Consider the following 21,796-nt stretch of genomic DNA (forward strand, 5'->3'; position numbering starts at 1 on the left):
GAAATTCTGAAGGAAAGGTAGGTAAATTCTAGCTAGCAAATTATTTTTTTCTCTCTTCCACAGAACTCTCCTCATCTTTCATTCCTCAGATTATTTCTCCTGCTCTGCAGTTCTCCATGTCTGTCTTTGCATAGTGGATTGTGGTTTTCCCAGCCCTAGTGGGTCTCTGGGTATAACTACATGACCTACTGTTGTGCCTAACAGACAGGGTACTAAACAGTCATGAAGTCTGGTCAGCTCTTGCTGACTGTCTGTACAATGAGAAGTAGAGAATGTGAGAAACAGAAACTTCGGTTCATCAAATCAGAGTGGCTGAGGCTGGAAGGGATCTCTGGAGGTCATCTGGAAGTCCGAGGTCCTGGGCTTGTAGCTCAAGCAGGGCTGCCTAGGTCTGGTTGCCCAGGACCATGTCCATATGGCTTTTGAATATCTCCAAGGAGAAAGACTCCACAACCTCTGTGAGCAACGTATTCCAGTGCTTGTTCATCCTCATGGTGTTTCCTTATGCACTGTATGTTCAAAGTCCTGTTCATGGCAATGCATAAGTTAAAAACATGCAGATTTCCTGTGAAAAGATGAAAAGAGGAGGGAAAAAGAAGTTTTTTTCCTGTCCCTGCAGAGACTTGGTAATACTGCTCCTAAATCTTCTTCTTTAACAAGAATGTTTATGTTAGAAAATATAATTGTTAGAATGAGTTTATTCAGCTTTGGTTAGAGAGGAACTGTCATCTTAGAGGTGGCACCAAAACTCCTTTTTATGTTTAATAATTCTCTTAAAAGCTCTAGCTCCTCTTCATGCTCAGTTGCTAACTGACATTCCAGGTGGTTGCTGTAAAAAATAGTGATTTTGGGAGATGGGGGATTGTGATGGTTTTAGACTTTTCTTGTCCTGTACTGTAAGGAAACTGAGTTCCCTAAGCAAAATTGCAGCTAATAGAATAACAAGAAAGCTTAAGTTGAACACATGGGGAAGAAAGAAGGACTGAGAAAGTGACTCCAAGCTTAAAATGTGAGGACCGTGCTTATAGAAGCACTGCACTGGTTATTTCCAGGACACTTCTGCAGGAACTCTGTGTGCAGTCATGGAAAAGTCTACCATAATGTGTGCTTTCTTGTAGCACTTGTTTGAGAGGAAAGGGATTAACTATTCTTCTTCCCACTCTTGAGTCTTTTCCTTCTTTCCCAGGCCTTGACTAGATGTCTCATATAAGCATTCCAGGGCTGCCAAGTTTCATGCAAAACCATGTAACATCTTCTGTAAATATTTAATTATTCAGTTTACATGTTTCCAGAATGACTTGCAAATTTTACCTTGTGGTCAGTTCATTTCCTGAAATAATGCTGGAGATAAGGCAAAGAGTGGTATACAATCCCTTGGGTAATGGCCTGCCTGAAACCATGATGGTAAAAGGGTTTTGTTTGGGTTAAGGCACTGTAAGGGTGTGGTTTAGGGGCCAAAGTTTGGTGTGGTGGATTTGGGGGTTTTCCAGTGTGGGCTCTGACGTATTTTGTAGGTTGCTAGGTGAGCATGGAAGAAGCTTGCATGTCACTTGTGGAGTAGTTAACCTATTGAAGGTAGAGCTTAAGCTTGCTATTAGGTTTATAATGAACTCTTGTGAGAACAGGAATGAGAGCAGTAATCTGTCAGTATCTGAATGCCAAAGAAACACTGAAGCATGACAGGCAGGCAGAGAACTGGGATGCCTCTAAGTGAACTCTGGAGGTTCTCAACCAGTGCTTGTGGAGTCTGAAGGAATTAGTAAGGATTTCTTCCTTGATTTTCTTTTTCTGCTGCCCGGGCTACCTGCTGCTACTACTGCCACCCTACTGCTTGCTTTTGATTGCTCTTTCCCACTCTCTGATCCAAGACAAAGTACAACCAGAGGGAAGGCAAATGTGCTGTTGTTGAAGGTGAGCTCTGTGGCAGTGTGTAGTTGCTGGTATGGACAACTGGTTGTTGCCTTCATCCAAGCTGGTATATGCCTATGTGACTTAGTTGTGACCAATTGAGACATGGGCAGATGTGTCAGTACAATTGAATGTAAGAGTGCCACTTCACTGCTCTTAAGTTTTCAATTCAGAAATGAAGGACATCTCCTCTGTCCTGCTGGGGAAAGAGAAGCTGCAGTGAAAGGGAGGGAGGCTGCCAGGCCTGTTCACAGTGTGATTGCTGCTACTTCTGCGGGGAGGCTGTGTTACTGGCAGCAGTTTGTGTGGAAACTGAACAGTGCACAGTCAACCTCAGTTTAACCTTTCCTATTTCCAGCTGTGGTTTTGGGGTAGAAGCTCTCCCATAATATTTCTGCTTAGAGGCTTGTGGAATCTAATCTCTTGTATCTCTTGTTAGTGTGTATCCTTGATTTTCTTAACTTGTCCTTTTAAAATCTGAGGAAAGGGATAAGATTGATTAGAATACGAGGCTCTTTGAGAGAATGGGTAGTGCAGTAAGGCCAGGTAAACAAGTTAATGAAAGTGACTATCTTTGCTATCACTTGTTGTTCAATGTAGACAGTGAATGCAAGCAATACATAACATCAGGACATGGGAAGGTGCTTCCTGTGTTGCTGCTGCCAGGTTAATGCTGTGATAGGTGGGCATCCCTCTTGCATCCTCTACCTGTCTCCCCTGCATCCTCTCCAAATATATTGGCAGATGAAGGAAAGTTCAGTTGTTCAACTTTGAAAATTGGTGGTTCAAAGTTGTGTTATGGAGAAAGCAAATCTGAATTCAGGCCAAAACAGAGTTGATATCCTTCTAATGGTGGAATACAGAACAGACATCCATTCCTTTCTTGACTACCTGCATAGTATTTCAAATTGTTAACAATAAGAAGTACTGCTGGTTTAGATGAGGTGGGGTCAGAAAAATGCAGTGAAGTGGTAGTAAACCTTCCTGTCTGACTAGTAGTGGAAAATATCACCTTTTCCTGGAGGTTTCTTTTTTCCTCTTGACAAATCCTACAGAAAAATTCTTTGTAGGAATTCAAAGCAATGTGAATCCAGTTGTTGAACCATTCAGCACACACACACTTTATCAGCAATGTCTGTCAAGTGTGTTGTTAAGTCTCTCTGCATTGCAAGGCCTATGGATTAGTTCAGAACTCAGACAGGAACAGATCACAGTGGGGAAAAGTGACAGGTGCTTGAAGCAGAGCAAGAGGAGTTGGTATGAGTGAGCAAAAGATAGCATTTAGAAGAGTTTCACTTGATAAAATTGTCTCTTTTGGCTGAAGATGTGCCTCCACGTGTGGACAGTCCAGCCTCCAGTTTAGGAGTACTCTTGGATTCCTGTCTGATTGCAGGCTCCCACATAGCAGCATCCATGAGTAATGCTTTGGCTCAGAAACAAGCCTATCCTGGCAAATGATGATCTGGACTCACTCACTTGTGCCTTCATCACTCTTTGGCTGGATTATAGCAATGTGAGACACCTGGGCATGAAGCCTTTAGTGTTTAGGAAAGTAGCTCGTGCAGAATATTGCAGCATATGCTTGTGGTAAATTTTGTTACTGGGAAAATATCAGAGTTACCCTGTATTTTCTGTGCCCCCTTAAGCATATGCTTTCTGATTTGCATTAGGATCTTTGCCCTTATATTTTAAGTGACACATTCTATTCTTAGTAGTGGTCCAGAATTAAATTGGAAAAGAGTAGAGGCTCAGAATGAAGTTGGAAAAGAGCATAGCCCTGAAATGAGATCATCTTCTAAAAGATTCTAAGATTTCTCAAGAGTTTAATCTCAGGTTAACACCTAGAAGATTTTACAAGCATTGGAGTTTTCCTACTTTTCGCTCTTACTGTAAGGCCTTTTCCTATGACCTTGGTGTCTCTAAAAATAACGTGTAAATTTCTGTTGAAGCCAGACATTCTGTAGCATGCAAGTCTCTTGCCTTTCCTGCAGAGAACAAGTATGGTGGATGAGTAGCCTAGTTACTATGGTGGAAGAAAGATAGATACAGTGAAGCATAGTATGAAAAGATGTGGAACTATAGAATGCTGAAGGTAATTGTAACTGGTGCTTCAGGGGTAGTAGAAGTCTTCCATCCCAAGCAAGTGCAAAACAGTGTAAGAAGTGTGGGCTGTTGCCAGCATTGTCCTTGTGATCTGTTACCATTCTGACGTCCAGAGGCTATTGATAGAAGCTCTAGAAATAACTTGGATTTTCTGTTTGCAGACTTGCACTTTGCATGAGGCTAGTCAAACCAGCTCCGGGTGGATGTATTAAGCTGGCATTGGATTCTGTTGTTTAAAGCATGGGGTTTTTTGATAGTAGATTTCAATTATTTAATGTTTTGGGTTTTTTGATGCGTCATTGAACTGGCCCATGATATCCCTTAAGATGACAGCATCCTAGTAAAAGAGAAAGCTTATGTACTGAGAGTTCTAGAACACAGTGAAATGCCTTCTGAATAGTCAGTCCCCATGGAAATGTAAATTTTATGGGCTTGGAGCTCAGACTGCCTAATAATTAAGAATGGTCTCTGCAGAAGGAAGCTAATATAAACATTTGTGAAGTACAGAAATATTGTTGTTTAGAAGTACCATCTGTATCTGCCAGAGGATCATATTCTCATATTTCTGATTGTGAACAATTAAAAGCATAAGAAGTTAATAAGCATGGTGAACCTAATTGCTATCTGCTTTGAAATACTGAGGGAGCCATGACTTTTTGAAATGGCTTGCTGCATGTGCTCAGTATCTTCCAGGATCTGGGTGAAAGTGTATTATCAACCAATGCTTTCAAGTATGCTGCCAATAAATGATAGATAAGATGGAGATGGTTAAATCATAGCTAAGAACAAAATGTATGATAGGGCTATTGTCATTGTTTTCAAAACAGAAGTGCTAAATCCAGAAAACTTACAGTTCAACTGTAAAGAAATTATAATACTTTAAGCTGTGGAAATATGTGGAAAGGGGATCCAGACTTCCAAACTCTTTTCTGTTGCCAGCTGCTCTCACTTCATATCTAGTTAAAGCTGAGAAAAGTATGGTGCAAAATATTTTTCACTTTTTAACCTTTAACCAGAGTTAGTTACATCATGGAGTGTTCCCCACCACGTTCCCTTCCACATGTGTATTTAAGGATAGATTTGATCTGATGAGCATCTTCATGGATTTGCTTGTGTAGTTCTTGTGGTTATTTTTCAAAATGGCTAGAAAGTGAGGGCAGTAGTGGCTTTGATTTCACTGAGAAATGAGATCTTTGGGTTTTTGACAGTTCTTTCTAAAGGAAGGATTTTTGTGTGTGTGTGTGTGTGTGTGTGTAACTGGTTTTATGTCTTTGTGTAGGCCAGCTTGTTCTGAATTGTGGAAAGTAATAGGGGAAGGATGGAGAAAGATGACTATTAATAAAGCAAATTGGGGATGCATTCCTTTCTGGACATTAACTTCATTGCATAACCAGATGATCGAAATTCCATCTCTCTCTCCTTCTTCCATTTTTCTTGAACAGTCTCCTTTTTCTTGCATTGGGGCTTTACTCGTATCCACTCTCCTTTTGTTCCACTAACCCTGCTCTCCTTGGTGCATATTTTCCCTCTTGCTGGGGTTTCCTTGGATAGCATATGTTTAACTTTCCCTTTACCCTTTCTTACTCCCTTTTATCTCCTTTGAGACATTGGCATCTAAGGCTGTTGTGGTACAGGAGGATTGTTAGAATGGAGAAGGCGTTTTTTCTTTTGTGTGGGGTTTTTTTTGTTTGTTTGTCGTTGTTGGCTTTTGTTGCTGTTGTTTGGGAATTTTTCAAACTGTAACATGCTGCTTTTATGAGCGGTGGTGATCATCAGTGGCTCATACTGGCTATTTTGACAATCAGATGCCATGGATTCCACCCTCAGTTTTTTGTTTTATTGATTTTTCTCCAAAGTCTGAGGTCTAAAAATATGTGTTGAATCAGGAGTATATGCAGTCTAAGAAAATTATTGCAGTTGGCCTAGATGGTAATTGTAGGTCCCTTCCAACTGCAACTCTTCTATATCATGATACTTACATTCTATTACATTACACTCTATAACAACTGTCTATTACATTGCATTCTATACATTATTCTGTTACATTACTTTATGGCATGTCCTTGTCTAGATGTAGGATTTTGCAAATGTCACCACAAGTAGTATTATCATCTGCTTAATGTTTGATTTATTTTTTAGATTTTTTTTCAAAGTTGTTTTTGGGGTGAGTGGGTCACATTGACCTGGTCCTAAAATGGAGGCACTGCCCACTTTATGTTCTGACTCTGCATCCTAACACTCTCCTTGGTTATGTTTGAAACAGTGTAAGCCTGCATCTGATTGAAAGTTGGTTGGTATCTTTCTGTAATATGCTCAAGTGGCAGTTCAGTTAGATCTGTGAAGTGGTCTGACTTGCCTGTGTCTGCCTAATTTGTGGAGCAGATTATAACAAGTGTAGTGGCTAGAGTGCATCCTTAGGTTGACAAGGGCTGATTATGCAACTACACATTTAGAAACCAACTTTTGCACAAGATGTAATTTTAAACACTGGCATGGCTATGAAGAGAAACAGTCCTGCACTCTTCCTGACTGCTGTTCCCATTCTCATGTTGACCCTTTCCTTTTCTGGTACAGGTATATGCCCAGTTCTCCTCTGCCTGCATGGTGCAAATGGCAACGGAGGGGTAGCATAAGTAACTAGCAGTTGGTTTGCAGGAAGCTCCTTCCTCTGCCCCAGCTTATATTGTTCCAGCATTCTAAACCTCTTATTAAAGGGGTGTGCTATTGATAAGATTGCTAAATTGCTTCAGTGCAATTTTGTGCGGTATTTCTGTGCTCATTTAGGGGCTTGTGGTGTCTGTTGTATTGTGTCACCACAGGCATTTCTGTACCCATGCAGCAACCTGACCTGATTTAATAAATAGCTTAGTGAAAAGGGCTGGCTTTAGATGGCTTGCTGTGCAGCACAGACCCTCTCGTGCAGGTGAAGTGAAGGTGAATAGCTGGGAAAAGAGAATTTGCATAGCTGCAGTGGCCACTGGAGAGACAGGAAAAAAGCATGCTTATCAAATTATAACTTTGTAGCCTGATCAGGGAGCTATCTACCTTTGTCCTTTGGCATCCTTCTCCCTTTTATGTTCTGTTGCCTCTGTCTCCTTGTCAACACAGAACCAAAAACCGAATCAAAACAAAAACATCACACAAAAAAAGACCCCAGCCCAAAACCCCCCACAATCCCCCCAAAATACCCCTGAAACACCTTAGAAAACAAACTCCTGGGCTCTTTTTCAGCTGAATCAGTTGTTTGATTCAGCACGAACATCTGTGGTGGTAGCATATGGCTCAAGGGGTGGTGCTGGGGTACTTGGTTACTGTACAGGTAATGCCTTTCAATCAGGAGGTTGCTATTGTTTCCATAATAAACAGGGTGATTTAACTGTGGCATTGCTGCCTGTAACAGGGTTCATATGAAGACTAGATAAACTTGCAGCAGTGTCTTGCTCCTCATTGTGATCTTCCCTGCAGTTGGTTTCTTTGTACTCAGCTTGGTGACATAATTGAGATATGGAAGGGCTGAGAATGACATCACCTCGGAGGAGATGCTGCCTTATTGCACAAATTGGTCCAGCTTGTAGGTTGTACCTAGTTTCCTGGATGCCTCTTGAGAAAGAGGATTGGCAGTTGTAGGCTGTGTAGTTGTTGGTAGAAATCGTTTTCCACCCTCAGCCTTTTCTAAGTCATCCTTAGAGTACACAAAACCGGAGCTGTGCTTGTATGAGACTTCAGGAAATACTGACTGTGCTATGCATATTTAGTGCCATTGCTCTGAATGTGTGCATTTCCCAGGACGAGTGGATCTTACGTACTTATGGTAGGTGCCAGTGTGAAACCAAAGGGACTGTGACACTGGTGTTTAAAGTGAAGTGGCCTATTTGGCCAGAATGTGCAAGGACCACAAATCTAAGAAGTCAAGGAAAAATGACTGGCATAATGTGTACACAGTTAGGCTGTGGAAGCTCCCAGGAGAACAAATGGAGCTCCCTGCTCTAAGACACGGGAAAACAGATTAAATGTACCTGGATGTTTCCCTTGAGAATAAACTATTTTTTGTGAGAAGTTGTATTTGATGAAGTCTTGCTACATGTATTCTCTCCCTAGCTGTTTTTTTTGAGTGGCCTGTATAGTGGTCTGTAGTCTGTAATGGCATCTAGCTGTATCTAGCAAGCATGCCACTTGTTCAAGAAATGCTGTGAATCTTTATCCATCTTTACAGGTTTGCAACAGTGAGGTATGACCAGGCATCCAAGAACATTAAAAATCAGTTTATGCATCTGACCAACTACAGTGTCAACAAGAAGAGTGGAGATTATGTCAGGTATTTGGCTGGGAAATGGAACTTGATCTCTAGAGGTTGGGTCAATTTTCCTATGTTGGTCTAATGCTGATCTGCCAGTGGTGTCAATCTGCTTCTTCATTTGTTTTTAGCTGTGATGATCCCGAAGTAGAGGATTATGGAAACAAGTGGAGCATGAGTGCGATGTTGAGGTACTTAAAACAAGAGGGGCGAGACACTGCAGGTCAGTACAGATCTTGCTCTTTTATTACATTGTTAGATCTTAATCATCTCAGTAGTGTGAACCCTAAGAAGTCAGGGAAGGGCCCCAGTGAATCCCAGTTAGCACCAGAGCAGGGTGGAGGGAAGCATTGTTCCTTACAGCTTACTCACTAGAGCTGTGCATTTATTCCCTATCCCCAGAGATGAGGTCTAACCCCTTCCCTTTTGCAAATAGAGACTTTCTCAGGGTGTGTTTCTTAATATTTTACCTACATTTCCCGTTTCTTAAGGTCATTCCATTCCTTCTAAAAGCTTCCCTCCCTCTACTGCTCCCATGGCCTGTTCAGTCTGATGAGTGACCAACCTCTGGAGAACTGTGCCAGTTTGAATAACTCTTGGATGTGGTGCCATCTTTCCATGGCTCAGGTTTTTGCTGAGTGTTTTCATTTCAGTATGTGTTTCATATAAAATATCTCCCTGTTCCACACCTTTGCCAGGTCTGCTGGGAGTAAATGCATCTGCAGAGCAGAATCCGGGTATATCCTTGAAGGGATAAATTACCTGTGATACTGAGGCATCAGTAAAACTACAATAGCAACTATGGCCCATATTGCAAATGTTGCCAGGGAACACTTAGATGTTGGAGAAAGGGATTTGAATCTGGCATTCATATGGAAATAGACTTTTTCTCCATCATATGCGTGCATGGCTGTCCAATCACTTGCACCATGTGTTTTCAGCAAGCTCTGAACACATAGTTATTTATATTGATACATTTTCATGCCTCACCCCAACCTAAACACATGCACTTCTAATTATTAAGTAAACTGCTGAGCAATGCAAGCAGATTTCTTTAACTGTCTATTACAAGGCTTCTTGCACCTTTCTCTGATGCATCTGGTTCTGGTCATAGGGAGGCAGAATGCTGGCTGCCTTGTCTGGGCTGGCAAGTTTTTTTGTGCTCTGCGTTGTTTATATGTACTGGGATGTTTCCATGCTGTGTTGCTTTCACTTAGTTGTCTTCTGGTACAGAAGTTCACATCTGAATTTGTTTGCATGCTCCTTCTGTAATTGTTCAGGGCCTTGCATGTCATGTCATCATCTGTGCATGAGAAACAGTAATTACAGGCCTAAAGCAAACTGTCCAGTCAAGTGGTTTGTAGTAGATGTTCTTTGAAGCAGAGATTGCCCAATGTCTATGTGGATTTGCTTGTGCTCCCTTTGGGTGTTGGGGAGGGCTGTCCTATCATACCTACTGACTTTTGAGACTAGGACTCTAGTATTTGTTCATTCCCTCCTCCTCTAACTTCTCTATTGCTTGTCCTTGAAAACAGAAACTAAGTGTGGTGTTCTTTCTATTGCATGACTCATCCTAAGCCCAGTGCAGAATCCAGGTCTACGTCTAGTGTGCATCTTTTCTTGCCTTTTTGCTCCCTCTGTCTGCTTAGGCTCCTGTTCCTGAGCTCTGTTCACAGGCTCATGCAGGAGCTGAAGAGTGCTTTTGTATTGCAGATTATGTACAGGTCAGCAGGGCTAGGAACTGTCACCAGTCCTGTAATTTTGAAATGCCTTGTGAATTTTTGTGTGGGAACAGCTGCTTTAGAGGAAGGTGCAACATCACAGAACAGTTATCTCATACAAGTCCACAAGAAAAATTTTTGTATCTCAGTGGCTATGGGTTATTCTCTGTAGTTTAAAGGACTTCTCTCACTAACCCACTCTTGTTTAATCCTTCCTAATACTCTGAGTGGGCAGTGGTCAGACTCCAGCTGACTTGTGCTGATGTGCTTGCCATATGTTTCTGCTTACCTGCACACTACATATACTCACATTTATCATTCTCATCTGTGTGTATTTTTGCACTGGGATACTTATGCATGTATCTAATACTTAGGCTTGCATGGGTTTTAAACACCACTGCTTTGTCAGCCGTAGGCTCTCATGTGCTTTGATTCACGAAGGTATCTGTCTGTGTGCATATTCTCATGCCTTTCTAGATATAGCGTGTTACCTCACAATCTACTTTTTACCTTTTTCTCCCCCCCTCCCCTCCTTGCAGCACTGATGGCCAACGTGGAGGACCTGATTATCAAGACTGTAGTTTCTGCTGAGCTGACCATTGCCACAGCTTGTAAAACTTTCCTTTCACATCGTGGCAGCTGCTTTGGTAAGGCACTGGGGGCATATTTGTTGTTTGACTCTTGAGTACTGTTTGAAACTTCCATCTTTCTGATGCTAGAGAGAAGTATGCATTCCTTTATTGCAAAGAAGCTGGATACTGTTTTAGTTTTTTGTCTGGGTTTATTTCCTCTACATATGCCGTTGTGAAGGCAGACATTGAATCTTAGCTGACCCTGTGCAATCAGAATCTCATGCTAGACAATGAAAATGGGATGATGAAAAGGGACTTGAAAGGGATCTGTGGAAGTGCCGGAAAGCTGACATTACTGACTCACTGGTGCTTTTGTTATGGATGACTGTGGCTGATTAAACACACCTTTAGAGCATTTAATATTTTCTCTTGACCCATCTAGTGCAATGTAGTTCTGCATTTTCCTACATGCGTCGGAGAGCTAGGGAGAAGCGTGTAACGCAGTGCCCGGTGTGACGGCGGTGGTGAAGGGTTTGCACGTGTTTGAGAATGCCGCAAGGTGGCGTTAAAGCCCATTCCTGGCAGGAGCTGGATGCACAACTGTGTGCTGGCAAAGGGATTTCAGAACTCGCTGACAGCAGATGCTGGGATGAGGTCCAGAAAGCAGCGGCTGGTACCACAGTGTGCCTTCTCCCACTTTCCAGTGGCTGCTTCCCAACCTTCCCTAAAGAGGCCTCCTCCTGCTCTTAGCCGTCCTGCACTCATGTGGATACATGCATGAAGATGAAGTCTCAGTCAGTGCTTAAATTAAAGGCTTAAGCTATTCCGGGTTTAGGTATTGGGACTTATATTTAAACTAGGTGTGACAGGTAAAGTAAGTCCATTTATGTGGTCCTTGCATTGCACTTAGATATTGACAGTTCTGCAGCTTTAAACACTCCAGCATAAATGCTGTCACCTTTGAATATTCAGGGATGATGACAGTCGAGAATCAAGAAGCCATGGCTCACATATTTAGTTACCTGCCAGAACTTGCTGCCTCTTTGACCATAGCTTCTCCTTGCCAACTCTGATGCCTTTGTTCAAAGTTGAAGGACCTTGTCAGGCATGGGGTTTTGTGAGTTAAATAATGGCTTTAGCGAAGTATCAGTTTATTGGCTACTCCTGAATTGTCAACAACTGGACTTAAAAAAAAAGAACACCAAAAAAACTTTAACTGCCTCTTTTTGGCTTCTCCCTTTTCCTCCCTCACTTGTGTCTCTAGATTCCTCTGAGCTGTGTATGTGGAAACTAATGTTCCTCCTGTAGTTTCTGCCGGGCCTGGCTCTGAGGTTATCCCACTTCCTGCTGCCTCCCCAGGGCTGCACTAACCACCCTCTCAGATGCTCCCCCACAAATAAACTGTTTTGTTCCGTTTATTTCAGTGTAAACATAAATTAAGAGCTTCCCAGGAAAGAGAGCTTAAGTATGAGCCATACTACTTCCCTAGGGAGCCTTAGGCATTTCCAGAGCTCAGTAGTTTCTGCTATCTTCCCCCACAATTAAGTGGTGGTCCTTGTCCCAAGGATTTGAACTGTTGTCATACTGTATAGCTCATTATTCATCCGTGTGTCTTGTCCCGACACTTTTTGGTTGTGCTGCTTTTAACCCTGTTTAAAAAAAGACAGTTTTTCTAGCTGGAAGTGTTCAGAATGGCACAGTTGATAGCTGTTAACATTAAGTAGAAAACTGGGAATGAAGATTTCAAGGCAGCGTGCAGTGTCTCAAGAGAGCCTTATTGTTCTTTCTGCATTCTGGGCTGTAAACAATGAAATTGCATGTGTGTCCTGAGAAAGGCTGATCATTTGAAAAATATCTCAGACTTCAGAAACCTTTATCTGAGATTCGGGTACAGAGGTGGGCCTTGTTTGGAAACCTTCTAAAATTTATAACTAAGTATGTATTTTACTCTAGTCTTTGTGATGCTGTTCTAGGGAATAGGACTCCCGTACAATTGCCACCTTCTTGGTAAAAATTACATCATAGCTACTTATTTGTCTAGATGCCCACTTTATTTTTCTAACAGTTTAGCACTGCTGTGGTACTTCAGTCCTTCCCCAAGCAAATGTTTTTTCTATACAATATACTTGTTTTCTAGATTTAAAGACAGTGAATCCATTTATGGCTTAGTTTTCTAAAATAAGACTGGGACAGTCTGATTCCAGCTACCTATGCTTGCCTAGAAAGTGAGTGGTAGGTCAGGATGATTCTTTTTCTAATGTCAAAGCAGAGTGCTGCTAACAGTCTGTGGAACGATGGTAGTGAGTCCCATTTTGGCCATGTAGTTTGAGCTGTTTCCTACCTTCTAGTAATAATCAGTTTTACAAGGACTTAGGATGCTCAGTTTTGTTCTTCTGAAATGCATTGTAGGAAGTAGTGCAAGCACTACATGATTTTGTTGCCTTGCTCGTGCACTGTTATTAACAAAGTGATCTCAAATTTCAACTTTGTTCTTTATGATTAGCTAATAATTCCTCATGTAAAATTAAGCTTCCAGTAGAAATTATTTTGACCAGTAAGTAGCTCTGGGGGAGGACATGCTGAAGGTCTCCAAGCCACTGCATTGTCACCAGTTGAGTTGTTGGTTGCCTCTGGAGGCTTCTTTAAGAGAAAGGTAGATTTTGCACTGACTTTGAGGGATGTGACATCTCACTGTGGGAACAGGAGGTACAATGGGGATGCATATGCCCAAGCCAGTTAAAAACTGCATTGTTCTCTTTCCTGAAGTAAGCATTTCTGGGTAGGCTAGAAAAGGCAGGGAGGCCTGCTTTCAGACAGTCTGAAAAATCTCCCTGCAGGATGGTTTAGTAGGGCATAAAACGAAGGCAATTGGGTGCAGCACATAGTTTTGCAAGAATCCAGTGTAACACCATTTTCTGTGTTCACTGAAACATGAGCCTGAAGAAGCAATAGATTTAAGTCCCCTGTTTCATTTCTGGCTCTATTCAACCCAGCTATGACACTGTTGCTCTTCTGCAATCAAGAAGACAGGTTAGGATGGAGTAATAGGCATATTGATCCCACCAAGGCAATGAGTTTCTTACTTAGCTGCTTCTGTGTCCTAAGGCTGAATCAGTCAGGCTTATGCTTCTAATTACATCTGCATTAAGATGGTATAGAGCAAACAATAAACTATTGTACTACTTGAATGGTGCTGACCTGGAGATAAATGCTTCAAAAAGTCTTAGTTTCTATCTAATCACCAGTTTCTCAACCATCTGTGTTGCTGTTGTTCATGAACATATTATTTTCTTAGTAGCAGCGATTGACCTGTTTGGGGGAATGGTAGCCTTTTGTAGTATTGAACGGTGCTGACCTGCTCCATAATGACTTTTGCAGGGCACTAAAAGCTTGAGATTCTTAAGAAATTTCTGTACACACTTGCTTGACATGAGCTGAGTCCTGGTTGAGTGACTTAAGTCAGCCATACATATACCATGCACACTTCCTGTATGCCCTTTGGCTTCTTAGATGGCATGGCACAGGAAAGCCAAACAGGTATTCCCTAATACACTTACCTTTGCAAAGCTTAAATCCGTTTTATTTTTATAGCCTTGATGTTAGTCTTTGCTTTAAAGACAGTATTTAAAGATGCCATTTAGAATCTGAAAAATTGCCCTTAGAGTCCTCTGGCTACCATCAGATTCAAGAGGTCTCTGCTTTTCAAGACAGGTACTTTGATGATTCAATGAGCAGGATAGGTTTTGTAATATAACTATATCTTCAAATTTAAATCCGTTTTATTTTTATAGCCTTGATGTTAGTCTTTGCTTTAAAGACAGTATTTAAAGATGCCATTTAGAATCTGAAAAATTGCCCTTAGAGTCCTCTGGCTACCATCAGATTCAAGAGGTCTCTGCTTTTCAAGACAGGTACTTTGATGATTCAATGAGCAGGATAGGTTTTGTAATATAACTATATCTTCAAATTTAATAAAACTGTCAGCTAAGCCTGAAGGGTAAAATGAGTTCAAGAGGCAGGTCTTCTAGTCATAGCCCCCATAGGAATAGGAGGTCTAGCCCTGCACTGTATTTCTTACTTGTCACTTCATAGCTCTAAATGGTACCTAAGTGATTATTGATGATTTTGCACCCAGAGCTTAGCTGAAAGATTCAAGATCCCTGTTGCTGCAGGAGCTTTTTGGTTTCTTTAGGAAGCTGTTCTCAGCTTGGTAGCACCAAGTTTTCTTTCTCAGGGTGCTGGGGTAGACCTAGACCTAGGAAGAGTGAAGTCTTCCAAAGACAGCCATAAAGAAATCACTAGTATTGTCAATTTATCATCAGTGGACTTGTGTTACCAAAGTCTGAATCAACCTTGACTTTTCATTCCATCTTCTACTGCCACTGGTACTTGTAGTGACATTAAAGTCTTCAGCAGATAGGCAAAGACGTGAGTGAGGAACACCAGGTTATTCTTGTCTCCGGGTTTGCTTGGGGCTAAAGTTCTTGGAGTTTGGGAGCTGGAAATCAAAAGAATTTGGATTAATGAGGTCAGGAAACACCTTCTTCCTCCTTCATCTCATGTACCAATCTATCTATGGAGTCAGTTGACTTTTATTTTGATTTACATGCTACTACATTTTCTTAATTTAGACACCTAAATTTGCTGAGGATCAAGTAGCAGCATATCTACTGTCACGTTCCTCAGTGTCATAAGGGAAGTTGAGTGATGTCCAAAAGTGGTTACTGGGATATTAACCTCTTCACTCACTATGATATCACACCCTGGATTGAAGAACTTTCTCCTTCATGGGTGATAATTTATTTACTGTGCAGGATTAGGATTATAAAGGCATCCCAATTTGTGGAGGAGGAAGTGCTGATCTCTAGTGACCAGCGACAGGACATAAGGAAATGGAATCAGGCTGCATCAGGGGAAGTTCAGATGGGACATTAGGAAAAGGCTTTTCACTGAGAGGGTGGTCAGTTACTGGAAGGGGCTCCCCAGGAAATTGATCACAGGACAAACCCTGTCAGAGTTCAAGGGGTGTCTGGATGGTGCTCTTAGGCATATTGTTTAGTCTGAGGTAGTCCTGCAAGGAGCAGGGAGTTGGACTCAGTGTTCCTTATGGGATCCTTCCAACTTGAGTTATTCTGTGATTTTATGTATACACCCTGAAATTAATCCACTTCTGAAGACTTTTACTGGGAATGTGACTAAGTGTCCTTCAGGCTTCAGTAGAAGAAAAGAAGGTAGAGAAGCCACCTTATGAGTGATAGACTTTCTCTGGTTACCTGTTATGGAGGAAGTGCCTCTAAGTGAGACAGTCACACATTTGGCCAAGCTAGTATGACAAATCTTGGCAGGTGCAGGCTGCATCTCATGAAGCAGACAAGAACACCAACACGTGGAATAATTTTGTCCCCTCTTGTTGGATCCTTTTCTATAATAACACAGAGAGAAAGCCTTTTTCTGCAAAAGTAAAGTTCTCTAAAAAAAGGGGAATTAAACTGTTAGTAGGAGTGCAAGGCAAATTACTGCACAAGGCTACAGCAGCAGTACGTTCTCCAAAGCCTTTCGTGTCCAGAGTAGAGGCTTCTATTCTATTAGGTGATATGATACAGTGTGGCCTTTTGCTTATAAAAGCATAAATTATGCTGGTCTTTTGTAGAGCAACAAGAATGATTTGGGACCTGACTGAGATAGCCCCCAACATGTAGATTTGTTCATGGCCCTATAGCTATTTAAGATTTTTCTCTGCTGGGGCTGAAGCAGGTACTGCAGCATCACTAGATAAAGTGTTGGAGTTCATTTACAAAATACTCTGTAGTCTCTGAAGCCTCAGGTTTGGCAGTGTGTTCCACAAAGCAGTATGTCCATCACTGTACTCTTGGAAGTTTTTCTCCCTGGTGCTATCTGGTTGCTGCTTTGGATGAAGTTGTAGCATAGTTAACTTTTCTACCTGAAGCTCCTTGATACATGATGCCCATAAGCATGGTCTGTGGAATACCTTTATATCAGCAGAGGAAAAGTAGGAAGGAAAAGGGGAGGACTTGAATTTCAGTGACAAAGGGTGTAGTTCCTTACATTAGGAATGTCTAAGTATGCTTCTGCATAAAATTAGGTGGTTTTTTATTGTAAAACTAAGAGTTGCATATGATGAAACTTCTTTTCTTCAGTGCATATGTGTCCCTTTGTAACCTCAGGTTGGCTCCATTCAGTTACAGAATAAGTACTTTGCAGAAAAGCTTCTTTTTCCCCAGGGAACAGGCTGAAAACAAAGACTAGAATTACAGCAACCCTCTAGGAATTGAGCTTATTCGTTCTATGCAAAATCATGAAAAATGTTTGTGTGCTACCGTGCTGTCACTTGTGACTTAGAATAGCAAATTCTTTGGGGATATTTTGTAAAAGGGAGTGCCAGTGCAGTCTTTGACAGGATTATAAACTAAACTTGGAATACATGGTAGTTTACCAGAGCTAAAAAACTTGAGCCTGTGTCTCTAGCCTTCCTTTTAGCCTTAATGACATTGACAAAAAAAAAATCTCTGGCTGAACTGTTGCTGTTAAACTCTAGTCAGAAGCTAAGCTTTCTTTTGGGAAGATCGAAAGCTCTGTCAGCAATGACTTCTCAATGGGGGTCAGAGAGGAGAGCCAGGCTGTTCTTTCTGAGTCTTGGCAACAGCTGGTACTTCCTGATACAATTCCAGTCCTTTTAGCAAACTGCAAGGGTGAAACATATTTTTGTGGGTTGTAGTAGCAAGAGGAGAGGAGAAAGGGAAGACACTATGAAAACCTGTTATCTTAATTTCTTCTGTTCTCCTCTTAGTAACAATATTAATGCTAGGTGGGTTGTCACAGAGTACTGTTTCCACAGCGTGAGGCATGTTTTTCAGTCATTCTGTGTTGTTTACTCTCTTTACAGAGGGAACTGGCAGCCTTGCTTAAGTTGGTAATTGCAGAGGATATACTGTTGATTTTGCTATGCTCATGTGACTCCACATTTTTGTGCTACCTATGTATATATTTTTACAAATGATAGTGGAGTTTCACAGTGGAAAGGATACTACTACTTCTGTGTTTAATCTAGGTAGTGCATTTTCCAAATGTGGAAGAGGGCTAAGGTGATATTTCTAGGTAAACTTTTGTCTGTTTGTTGACAGCATCTTTGTGCTAAGCCCTATGTGGAACCTGTGAGGCTTGATTCTGTTGCCAGAACATGGCTGTTGTGTAGCTCCTGATGCCCTGAGGTAGCAAGACCTCTGTCTCGGGGTTGTAGATATGACCTAGAATACATGAAACTTGGGGCATTATGGAGCAGCAGTGGAGTCTTCATAGGAGACCCTGAGACATTGCAGGTGGCATTAGATGTCTGTGTTGAACAGTGAAATTGAGTCAACAGGGATACACTGAAGAGCTTACTGTCCTGATAAGCAAGACAGACACCAGGGAAAGGAATGTAAAGCACCAGCAGTGTGGTTAGGACTAGCTGAGGTCAGGAGGTTTCCCATGTGTGTTTGTAAAAGTGGACAGAGTGAGTAACTGGGTGGGAAAGACAGAGGTTTAAAGAGTAAGTGATTTGCAAGAGAATCGTGTGGGAGAGGAGGACAAAGTCAGAGGAGCCAAAAGGTCCTTTGAAGGGCAAAGGGAGGGAATGGCCCGTAACAAAAGAAGCAGGAGCTAGTCAAAACAAAATGTGCTGCTTCCTGGTGGGCTGAGAGGTTGCAGACCAGCAGCTCCTACAGGCCCACTCACTTCTTCTCTGCCATGGGCATGAGCTGCCCATCCACTGGAGTTTTCTATGCCATTAGGAGTCATGGGTCTTGGGTCTTCACCAAACCTGAGACTGTGTTTTGAAATAATAATGTATTAAAGTCACCAGAAGTTTATCCTGATCAAAATGCTTTGCTAATGTTTACACTTATAATCTCCACCTCCTCCTTTCCCATCTGGGGAGCAAGAGAGCCAAATGTAGATTCAGCCTCATTTCTTTGGAGTGAACCAACTCTTTAACTCTCTGCTGTTTTGCTTCCCACTCAGTGTCTGGCTACAGAGTCTAGAAAAGTGAGCAGGCAATGTTCACTCTGCTGCCATTTCTTCCCCTTCCAAGTCCCCCCCACAGCTCATTAACTTTCCATTATAAGCTACATGAGCTTTTGCACAGCTGTCTGCATAGGAAGATCTTGTCAAGCAGTCCAGCTCCTCAGAGCCAGCATCAATGTCAAGCAGGTGACAAAAGGCCAAGGGCAGAATTCAAGGAAAGCAGCATGGCAAAGAAGTTCTCCTGCTTTTATTCCCTAGGCACTAGGGAACTGGTTAATTCCATGGAAATCCTTCTTCTCTGCCAATACCCTGTTCTGGGGTGTTTTGAAAAAAAAGTGCCTAAGTTTCACTGATGATCATTAACTGTATGTCTTAATGCTGGAAGAGGGAATTGCACTAATGCCAACTTCTGATTTACAGTTGTCTTTGTGTAGCATCCTTCTGGCAACTCTTTCCAAACTACAGAGAACGTGTGTATAGAGTGAAATACTAAAATCGGTCTTGGACTGGAAAGCTGGCTTCAATCTGACCTGTGTATAGCAGAACACATCTAGCAGATGTGATATGTTATGAATCTTTTAGAAACTAAGGAAGAATTTTTCTGTCGTGGTTTGCTGCAAAGTGGCAAACTGTCAGTAAACTAAAGAGTTTCAAGAGGTTGTTCATGTAGATGGAGCTGCTGAGGAGAAGTCTGTTGTAATCCCATGGGGATACTGCAGAAAACTTACAGGAACAATTGAAAAGAAGCTGATGCTTGAAAGAAGCAAGGTTTTCTCTAGCTAACTGGAACAATAAATATAGGAATTAAAAAGTGGAAAGGAGAATGAAGTTCTTTTGTTTCCAGGATCCAGTACAAGAAGTAGATTGAACCTGCTGTGCTTATGTCAATTCTGTGTGAAAGCAAGTAGTAGAGTTCTGCATGAGCTACAGTTTGTGGGCAGGAAAGAGTTGATTTTTTTATGTAATACTTTTCTGAGATTCATTTTTTTGTTCCCTTCTTTCTTTGATAGAATATATTTAATCTTGATTTTGAGGAATTGAAAATTCCCATTTGTGGGATGTTATTCATAGAACCATAGAATCAACTGGGTTGGAAGAGACCTCAAAGATCATGGAGTCCAACCCTACCGTGGTTACTATACCATGGCACTAAGTGCCACATCCAGTCTCATCTCAAAAACCTCCAGGGATGGTGAATCCACCACTGCCCCGGGCAGCCCATTCCAATGCCAGATCCCTCTCTCTGTAAAAAATCTCTTCCTGATATTCAACCTAAACCTCCCCTGGCAGAGCTTGAGTCTGTGCCCTTTTGTCCTCCTGCTGGTTGCCTGGGAGAAGAGACCAACCCCCACCTGGCTACAACCTCCTTTCAGCTAGAATTATTCAGCCCTAGAGAGTTTACAGGATTTAGCATAAACTATTTGGATAGAAATAACCTGATAGAGACTATTGTTGGACCTTACCTGGATATTTAAAGATGCAGTAAGGTGAACGTGGTGTTTGCTGTGTTTTCAGAGCTGTACGGTTTTGATGTCCTTATTGATGACACCCTCAAACCCTGGCTGTTGGAAGTGAACCTGTCCCCATCATTGGCCTGGTAAGTGATTCCCAGTTCGATATGAGGTGGGAACTGTTTCTGCAGATGGTTGTCCTTGAAAATTGTGGCTCTAGGAGGGCATGGTTTCATGATGCCTGCAGATTATTTGTTCCACTGCTCATTGACAGAGAGGATAATTTTTTGCTTTTTCCCTTGCATAAACAAATTTATTGCAACAGTAGGCTTTAAAAGAGCCCAGTTGGAATTCCATTTTCTTTTTAATTGTTTCTCTTCCACAGTCCCTCATTGTTAACACATAATAATCTACCATCGTAGACAAATTTTTAAACTCTACAGACTGTTGTGTGGGGTTTCAATCTTCTTGGCTGATAAAGCTGTAAGATTTTGAAGTCCAAGCAGAGTTCAGTCATTATGCTTGACTTAAGTACACAGATGAATGCTTCGGATCAAATGTTTGGTCTAGTACTCTCTTTAGCTAAAATCTAAAGAGTAGGTGTTGTCTTGGCCCTTGTGCTGACCCTCAGACTCTAATGAAATTCAAAGATTTAGGTTTTAGAACTCTCAACTATGATTTTATGTGCAAGAGTCATAGCACCTGTGTTTTTTAAGAATTCTACAACAGCAACTTTTATATACTTCATGAAATGTAGCATAGATATATTCAAAGAAAATGTTTCTAGCCAAGCAGGGCTGAAACAAAGCTGTAGATGTCTGCATTAGGAGACTAAAAGCTGTGGAAAAACAGATCCATCTGTTGCTGTATGATTTTTACATGTATGTGAAAATCACATAGTTTTCCTCCCATGTTGTTTTTGCCTGTGCTAAAATCCAAAACAAAGAAACCATATTGGCAGATATATTGGGTATTGATGTGTTCCTGTAATTTAATGCCAGACAAATAATTCCTCTTGTCCTCTGTTCATGTGGGGACAGTGATGCTCCTTTGGACCTGAAGATCAAAGCTAGCATGCTCTCCGATATGTTCACCCTTGTAGGTGAGTGTAAATAAAAGCTCCTTCAATCTTTCCCTCGTTTAAAACCAATGAAAGGTAGTTTTATGAGCTGCATATTTTTAGGTGAGTGCAATAGAAGCGAACTTCAGTTAAGCAACTGTATTTAGCACTGCGAAGTGGTATGTGGACATTTCAGCTTCAGAATAATCTGTATGTGATGCTTAGGCGTTAAGAGTCCCTAGTTTAGTATTTGAAGATGCTACTGTCTCTTTAGCCCTCAGAGTCAGTATTCATGCATATTTTAGGATTAATGTGTGGATTCTGGTTAGGGTATGTTAGAATTGGAGTCATGGCTGTCGAGTGCACAGCATCCCTAGTACATCTTGGTTCAGTTACCTGTCACAACTGACTGCTAATACTAAAAGAGGCAGAATTGTCATCAGGTAGCCTGCTCAGCTGTTTAAGAAATGGAGTCTAACTCTATGCTGCTATTCAGTAACACATCATATTGATCTAAGTACTTTGTTTTGAAGCAAGTTGCAGTTTCATTAAAAATATGTAATGCAATGTATGGTTTGGGATTAAACAAAGCAAGGTATAAAAAAGAAAAGCATCTTTATTGGTCCTTGTACAGGAACAGGAAGGTCATGTATAGACTGAGATTG

The 21,796-nt window shown here is 41.5% G+C and overlaps 1 protein-coding gene across 1 annotated transcript in view; it reads left to right on the plus strand.

The window, feature by feature from the left end:
- TTLL5 (tubulin tyrosine ligase-like family, member 5) overlaps window positions 1–21,796 on the plus strand; it is a gene marked incomplete at its 3' end in the record, with an annotated part of 59,700 nt that overhangs the window by 16,917 nt on the left and 20,987 nt on the right. Inside the window, exons 10-14 of the mRNA XM_009073463.1 lie at window positions 8,225–8,326; window positions 8,437–8,528; window positions 10,566–10,673; window positions 20,136–20,217; window positions 21,112–21,173. Coding sequence (XP_009071711.1) covers window positions 8,225–8,326; window positions 8,437–8,528; window positions 10,566–10,673; window positions 20,136–20,217; window positions 21,112–21,173 — 446 coding nt within the window. The remainder of the gene's footprint in view (window positions 1–8,224; window positions 8,327–8,436; window positions 8,529–10,565; window positions 10,674–20,135; window positions 20,218–21,111; window positions 21,174–21,796) is intronic.

This window comes from Acanthisitta chloris, unplaced genomic scaffold, assembly GCF_000695815.1.
Source record: "Acanthisitta chloris isolate BGI_N310 unplaced genomic scaffold, ASM69581v1 scaffold9144, whole genome shotgun sequence".
NCBI lineage: Eukaryota > Metazoa > Chordata > Aves > Passeriformes > Acanthisittidae > Acanthisitta > Acanthisitta chloris.